Source organism: Semicossyphus pulcher, unplaced genomic scaffold, assembly GCF_022749685.1.
Source record: "Semicossyphus pulcher isolate SPU_LCO1_2020_fin unplaced genomic scaffold, fSemPul1.0.p SCAF_3, whole genome shotgun sequence".
Lineage (NCBI taxonomy): Eukaryota > Metazoa > Chordata > Actinopteri > Labriformes > Labridae > Semicossyphus > Semicossyphus pulcher.
The window spans coordinates 13,164,796-13,173,162 of record NW_027211704.1 but is presented as its reverse complement, the minus strand read 5'-3'; the positions used below and the strand labels follow the sequence as shown (position 1 = coordinate 13,173,162).

General features: G+C 38.5%; 1 protein-coding gene across 2 annotated transcripts; it reads left to right on the top strand.

Annotated features, from left to right (window-relative positions):
• The first annotated feature begins 316 nt into the window (after positions 1 to 316).
• Positions 317 to 8,167, top strand: cunh3orf18 (chromosome unknown C3orf18 homolog). 2 transcript variants are annotated; one of them, XM_069678378.1, is made up of 5 exons: positions 317 to 362; positions 3,565 to 3,991; positions 4,191 to 4,216; positions 5,055 to 5,184; positions 7,563 to 8,167. In XM_069678378.1, exons 2-5 carry the CDS (start codon positions 3,728 to 3,730, stop codon positions 7,641 to 7,643), a joined length of 501 nt encoding a protein of 166 aa, XP_069534479.1. In that variant the 5' UTR covers positions 317 to 362; positions 3,565 to 3,727; the 3' UTR covers positions 7,644 to 8,167. The 2 variants fall into 2 exon arrangements, with proteins under 2 accessions (XP_069534479.1, XP_069534478.1); XM_069678377.1 differs by lacking the exon at positions 317 to 362 and adding an exon at positions 2,297 to 2,638.
• The last annotated feature ends 200 nt before the right edge of the window (positions 8,168 to 8,367 follow it).

Here is an 8,367-nt window from a genome sequence, read left to right as displayed (position 1 = left end):
GCAGTTTAGATTAGAAGAAAATAATCAAGAATAAAAAGGAATAGAAAAGTAAATCTTTACTAATAGTAATAGAACTAACCTTTAACTTGACCTGTTGCATACTGGGTTTCACTGCTTTCGTAACTATGTTCATCCCAAATCTAAATCCAGGCAAGACCATCAAAATAATAAACCCTTTGCTTTAACCGTTATGCTCTTTCAGTGTTTTCTTTATGTTCTTTAATGCCAGATGTTATGTTCAAGATGTGTGTACTGTTTAATCCTTGATATGTACTGTTGAATGCAGAGGAACCGCTCAGTGAGATGAAGGCAGATGAAGAAGGCGGCAGAGAAAGATGGAGGTGGAACCGCTTATAATGAAGGTATGAATGTATATTCATCCTCTAAATTAAAGGCCATTTAGGCCAATCTGAAAGAAAACCACAACTCTTTTCATCAAAGATATTTATTTGAGATTAATGGAAAATTACCTTTTTCATGTTTTGTATTCATGTCCTGATAAGAATATAAGTTAAGATAAGTTTTAATAAGGTTTTATAAGACCGTATGATGCTTATTTACACTAATAAGTATATAATAACATTACAAGGAAATTATTTTATTGACTTCAATAGACTTGCCATTAATGAGCTTTTTTGCTTTATAAAGAATAATATATACACTATTATGAAATTATTTGCAATTAACTTATTGACTTATTAATAGTTTTTGCAAATATCCAATCTTAAGCAAGATCTATGCCCTATGAAGGTTAATACATTATTTTCATATTGATTTATTAACATTTTAAACAGAAAAGAATATTTGCAGCCAGAAAGAGAACTTTCTACAAAACATCGCTTCAAACAGACACAGTCACATCAACACAATAAAATAATTGTTAATAATTAAAAGATCTTAGTACCTGGCTCATGTCTACGTCTTTACTGCTGAACTGTGGAATAAAGGAATTAAAAATGGAATGAAATGGAAAAATATGTCACAAGGTGCATTGTAAAAAATGTATTACCATCACTATGTTTTCACTTTAGATAGTAACTGTAAAAACAATGGTTAACTGTTAATGAAATTTATAAGAACATTTTAAACTCTAATAAAGCAACCAAAAAAAGTACAAGTATAAAAATTGCAAAAAAAAAAGGTATGTTATTTTAAAACAATACATTTGTTTCTAATGCTATAATAAACAATCATAGGAAACTCATAAGGCCTTTATTAATGTCCTTAAGCTTTGTTTAAACTTTCTTGTAAGTGCATTTACATTTCAAATAATCTAACAATAAAACATTTTTATGATACTATTATATTGATAATATTACTAATTATATAATACTATATAATATAATAATATAAATACATAATATAATATAGAAATAATACTATTACATTGATAGTATTATTATTCCATAAAGTCTTATTAACAAATAATAATAATATCAATAAAGATCTTCTAAGGTGTGAGCCTTTTTAACGTTTCATCTAATGCTTATTACAAGAAACCTTAATAATAGTGCAGAACAAAAATGAAATGTAATGTTATGATCACTACAGCCGTTATAGAAAGAAATATAATTTTACCTTCTTGTATGTTTCACACTGACTCCAGAATCCTTAAACCTGTCTGCTCTTGTTGTGTAATCGGAAATTAAATCAAAATATACATATGATCCTTAGCATCTTTAAGTTTTTAAAATTTTTGTGACAAGGAAGGCATTTGATTAGATTTAGATTTTTTATTTTGAAAAGTACACATACACCAGTATATTTAAAGATGTGTTGAAACAACGAGATACAAAGGTAATAAGTAAATTATAAAAAATATGCTACTGATTTTAACTTTCTGAATATGTGGCTGTGATGACTGGGAAATGAAAATGTGCTTCAATTATCGACAACTGAAACATTTAGTTTCCATCATATTTTTATTTGTACAATTATTGTTGTGTGCATCAAGTCTGTATGTATCTGTACAAACCCTCCACATTAAAATAATATAATCTCTGAGAATGATTTATCAGTGATTTATTTATGATTATTTTTAACCTCATACAGTAAAGTGAGGTAATAGTGGTTTGAGAGAAAAGACAGCACAGGGTTAATATCCTCAGACCTGCCACCCGGATGCAGTCATTCACATGGGTCTGACAGCATCTGCTGAGCAGAGCCATTAAATCCCATTCTCGCCCCTGCAAAGCCAAACAGGCGGCAGAGAGAGCCAACCGCGTGCAGCAACTTTAAACCAGCCGACCAATCAGCAGGGCAGAGGGGGCGGGACTTAGCCGCACGGATCTGTGTTTGCAGCATCCCTGAAGCAGCCTCTGTTGTGTGAAATACAAGAAAGGGCAAGACGGGGGCGGTATCTGCTAGGAGGCAACCGGAGACCGGGATAGGGATCTCTGTGAGGCTGCCGGGATAGGGTTACTTCTGTGTGCGGAGGTTATCTTCAGAGAAAATGACTGTTTCTTCAATGTAAACAGCCTGAGCTCTACCTGCATTGCTAAAGGGGGGAACAGAGGAGGAGGAGGAGGAGGAGCAGCCGCTGGAGGAAATGCTGCCTCTTCCAATGATATTTTCCCTTCTCTAGCTAGCCCCGGCCCGCAGCAGCTCACCTCTGAAGTCATGCATGTTGTATGTTGAGGTACGTATGCATGTCTAATCTGAGAGGACACACTGGTCACGTTGGCAGGATTAGTAGATCAGCTGTGAGTGCAGGACAGCTGAGAGGCAGTGTATCTTAGCTAAAAATAACACGTTGTGTATCAGTAACACACAGTAATATGACCATGACATGATTCATAAAATGATGTACAATCAAACGTTGCAGTCTTTGTCTCGGTGCAGTGCAGGGGCTGTTAACCAGACAACAGTGCTGGCTAAATCCAGCCTTTGCTTTTCATTGGTTGTTTTCCTCAGCTGCACATGTTCCTCATTAGCAGCACAAGCAGACAGGATGCACTAAGGGGAGAGGAATGGCTCATGTGTCTATTTCCACTGCCTTCCTGTGTAACCATACATAACACAGTTTTAAAAATAAAAAGCACATTCATGTTTTAAAGCTCCTCATGTATGTAAATGTTGCTCTCCACTCTCATGGGATGTGTGTGGGTGGGAGGTACATGCACCGAGTACTGGATGCAGTGGATATTTATGGAAGCAGTGTGTGTGGAAGGTAGAGTGTGTGGGTTTGCCAACACATTTCCTCACACTGCGCGTTACAGTTTGAGTGGTTACTATTCCTCGGTATTTTATCTAGTTTGTTATGCCACTTTCCTCCAGTGCCTTTGCTACCCACATCCTGCCCCAACACCCACCGCAACCTCGCTGGCACAATCAGCCAGGGTTTGAATGAAATAAAGGTGGGCTGTGCTAAAACTGAAGAAAAATGTTACAATTTTCCTCACACAAACATTTTAATGAATAATCAGTGCACAGAAGCAGAAATGGAAATAATTCATGAGCAGTTTTGCTGAAATCTATTTCAATAAATGTTATATTAACATATAAGGTTAAAAATAGGTAAAATAAGCCTTTATTAATCGTGTACTATGTGCCTTTTTGTTTCAGTTTATTCCCCTGATCATATGGCCAAATCATCCTCAATGCAGACCTCAAACCAGAGGAAGGACAGCTGCGTCCACAATGAGACGCACTAGAGGCTGAGCGACACGACAAACATCCCCACACAGATCGAAAACACATCCTTCAGTTGAAACGGTTACACCTGACCATGGCTGTAACTGAAGCAAAGACGTCTTCAAGTTTTCTCTCCACAACTTCCACGGCCACCACAATCCCCTCCTTCCTCTCGTCGAGCGCGAGCGCCAGAGACAACATCACCTCCCGGACAACGTTAATGACTGTTACTATAACTACGAACGAGACCAGCTTCAATGCCACCACGTTTCCGGAGGCGGTGACCGAGGGCTCGGGAATGGGAATGGTGCTCGTACCCTTTGGCATCATCACTGTAATCGGCTTAGCAGTGGCAATTGTAAGATATTGTTTCAATATTGTCTGCAAAAGAGAAATTAATATTCTCTGAATTAACTCATAGGTTTGACCAATTGCATCCTGTGTATCATGTTAAAATATGTTTTTTATTACCTTGACACAACCCAGACCGTACTTACACCTTGGAAGTTATTTCTACTTATTATTTCCCCCCTCTTATCTGTTTTTCTCCATCCTAGATGCTGTACATTCGAAAACGGAAGCGGTAAGTTACAAAGATTTTATCAGGCCAGGAGCCCCCAGATGTACTGCATGTCACTGGTTTCAGTCATTTGATTATTCGCAATAGTTTATAGAATTTACACCACTAAAATATAGTATTAAAAACCCCTCTCTGGGGCGCCGGTTTAGCTCAGTGGTTAAGGACGCACGTCCCAACTCCAACACTCGGCCCTTTGCTGCAGCTCATCCCCACTTTCTCTTCCCTCATTTCTAACTCTATCTACTGTCTAAAAAAGCAAAGAAACCTAAAAAATGCATTCTCTCTTATGCTCATGCCCCATTAAACAGTGTGTGACTGACTTCAATGACTTGTATAAGGCAAAGTTTGTAGCTGAAAGGTGTTTTCACATTTCCTGTATTGACGATGGAGATGTTTTTGCTTTTCCCTAAATTCAGAGACTGAAATGTAACTCCAGCGAGCTAGATTCGGTACTTAACAAATTAAAAAATAGCGCAGACTGGGCGGGCGTTTCAATGTAGAGAGCAGGAGTTAGCATTAGCAGTTTAGAGCAAGTTAAGACAGCAAACATGGTAGTGAGCAGTTTTTGTGTTTAATCCGATCCTAGTTCTTCCCTTTACCATCTATCTACTAAACTACCATCAGAGAGTGTAACGTTGTAGCACCTATGAAGAATTTTTTTCAATACCACTAATGCTGGTTGCTCTGGAGACACGAGGGTACATACACATTGTACTGAGGTTGGTAGGTGGAGGCAAATATTTCCAAGGGCTTTTTAAGTAATCCATCGCATTGCAACCGGGCATTATTTCTTCTTTCTTAAATGCTGACTGGCGTTTGCCTCTTATATCTCGTCATGCAGGTTGGAGAAGCTGAGGCACCAGCTCATGCCCATGTACAACTTTGACCCGGCCGAAGAACAAGATGACCTGCTGGAACAGGAACTACTGGACCACGGCCGGGATGGCAGCCTCTCCGGTCCCAATGCCAAGGTAGGCTGAAGAGTGCAAGGTAGAAAATAGAATACAAGTCTTTGTCCTAACATTAACCAGTGTGACTCTCTGGGAACTTTCTTATCTAGAATGAAAATGCTCTCATTCAGACCATGAGTGTTGAATGCAGAAGCCATGATAACGACGTCTAATCTTTCTCCATAGCGATAAAGAGGCACTTATTGTTCTAAAGTTTTGAGCAGTGGCTTAGACAACGTTTCCCATCAAACCTTTCTCAAAGTGTAAAAGTATGAAGTCATGTTTTTTATCACTTCTAATGCCCCTGTTGGATGCATTGAAGGGATTGTGTTGTTTTACTTCTGTCTGTCTTTATACTCTACATAATGTTGTTATTATGATCGAGGCTTTATTTCTCCCATATCACAATACACCTTTGCTGTTTACTAATGTTGCTTTCTGTCTGATGCCTTTGTTTCATTAATGGCTTTGAATCTGTAACTGTCATAATGTTTTTTTTAATTTCCTTTATTTCTTTAAAGTTTTGACAATGGCATAGTGGTAAAAGACAAACATGGTAAAGTATCACCTGTGTTTCTTTTTGAATTCCATCTCTGCAAACCTCTTCTTCCCCACAGTCGTCATTCTTTCAAGATTTCATTATTTCAGTATCTCAAACAAAAACCACTTTATTGTAGTCAATAACTGTTACATAATTGGGCTTTATAATAACTAATCTATATCAACGTATATGCTAACAGAGCCCAAACAAACTCAGAAGTTTGAACCTTCCTCCATGTTATCTTTCATCCTTTCCTTTTTTCTCCCTGAACTAAATACTTTGACATCAAATATTCCAGAGGTCGCATGAGCACAAAAAGTATGCAAAACACCATCTCCTGACTTTATTTTTAAATAATCAGATTCAATCAGATGTGTGTGTGTATACTGTTATACTGCAAGTCAATAATAATGAATAGATAATAAACAAAACATACCATTTATCATCTGAAATAAAATTCAGTTCAAAGCCCACTTGGTACCATTTTCCATAGATTTCAACTGCACTTAACTTCAGCACACTTTAATTGAACCGGTAATTAAAGTTTTACCCATAATGAAGTACATGAAATGCAGTTTAAAGCCCATTAATTAGCTATAAAGTGGACCCTAGTGAACATTATTTTGTCACACCCTTGTTTCTGATGAGCCACAGGGGCGGCTGTGAGTCGGTCGTCCTTCAATCGGAAGGTTGGTGGGTTGATCCCCAGCTCCCTCAGTCTACGTGTCGAAGTGTCTTTGAGCAAGACACTGAACCCCAAATTGCTCCTGGTGGTATAGCCATCGTTGTGTGAATGTGATGACTGATACCATCTTCCCACCGAAATTAGGACGTTGACGCAGGTTTTTCAGACCCGGGAGGACCCGCTTATAGATGCCGATTGTCTCTTTTCCCATTGCCAGTGGAGTATACTCCTGTCGGTGTCTTTTCTGCTGCATCGCTGTCTGACATCATAAACGCGCCCGAAACAGGGTTAGTAAACAGTGAAGATGTTACGGTGGTTAGGTCTTTATTGTATCTATTAATCATTCAGTCTGTTTATCAAACTCAGTGCCGACAAATTTGGAACGATGTTCAGGCACTGCTTGGACGGAGACGGACGGAATTTCTAGCTGAGATCACAAGTAGTCGCAGAAGATACCTACGGAGCATAGCATCGCGCCGGAGAGGGGGCGGAGATTAGCGTGCCGACAGGGGTTTTGTGTTCCCATCAATGCCAGGAATGACCCGGGTCTGAATGCTGATTGTAGCCTTTCCCATTAAGCAAAAAAGCGGGTGTTAACAGGTTTTTTGACCAGTGGGAAAGCGGCTTGATTGTTAGTTGGTTAGTTACTTTAAGTAGCAGCCATCAGTGTATGAATGTGTGTGTGAAAGGGTGAATGTGACATGTAGTGTAAAAGCAGCTTTGAGTGGTTGCAAGAATAGAAAAGTGCTATGTAGGTGCAGTCCATTCATTTACCACCAGTTTATTAAAACAATATGTCTTCATCAGAATTACAATTAATTATAAACCAATTTAGGATTGTGTGTCATCATTCTGAATATGCTTGTTTTGTATTTTTTTCCACAATATATCAAACTACGTACCCTGAAAGTTTGCATACTTTTTGGATGTATACATGTGGCCTCTGGTCTGAATACATATTCTCTGGTTTCAGTAACTATCACATTTAACATCTGACAGTTTTAGCTTAATTTAGCTGTTAAAATGATCCTCAAAGGATCAAAACAGAGTGTTACACTGGGACAACTAGCTGTTATCACAGCTTCTTACTATTCTGGTCTGGAGCCAGCACGTGATCTTAATGTCACTAACAGTTTTATCTCCTGTCTGTCCTGCTGCTCGTCTCCTCTGCAGACTCTCACAACCTCCCAGGGGACCACGCAGAGGCCCAGTCGTCTGGTCTTCACAGATGTAGCCAAAGCTCTCAACGCTTAACAGCTCTCTCTTTTATTAGTTGATTTCAGCTCGCGGGGCCCACCGGCCTCTTGGACATATACAGACTGTCGCTCAGGAAGGAAAACAAAGGGAAAAATGGACTGTTCTCTCTGAGCAGCTTGGGCTGTGGTGAACTTTTCATTACTACGACACAGTACGGGAAATAGCAGTGGTTTTGGAATATAAAAACAACTTGTGCATGTACGATAAGGGAGCATCACATTTGATCTTGCACTGTTATAATTTGGCACTCGAACGCAGTGTGATGCACTTTTATGAATCATGTTGTGTCATTGCTGTTAAAATGTTTGGTAGCTCGTCTGTGAAGTTCTTCTGAGCTTCAGTATCTACTTCCATGTTTGATAAGAAGTGTACATTTGTGTTATACTGATTGTTTGGTCTTGCGTCTCTGACAAGCTTGAACACTGGATGTGTTACCATCCTTAAGTGAACCGTCCCCTCTGTTTGTTTCTTCTTTATTAAGCAATGAAGGATTGTTTGTCTGTATTCATTAAAACTATTTAAACCAAGTTGAAAAAAGGGTTTTTGTTGAACAAAACGTGACGAAAGAGAGCCCGTAGGTGTGATATTTTATTGATAAGCGATAAAAGAAGCAGAATAACACAAATCACATGGTAAAGAATCATAACAAAATATATATCACAGGTTTGTGAGTTGTATTAATGAAGTGGATGAGGACACATCAATAACATAACTACAAAAT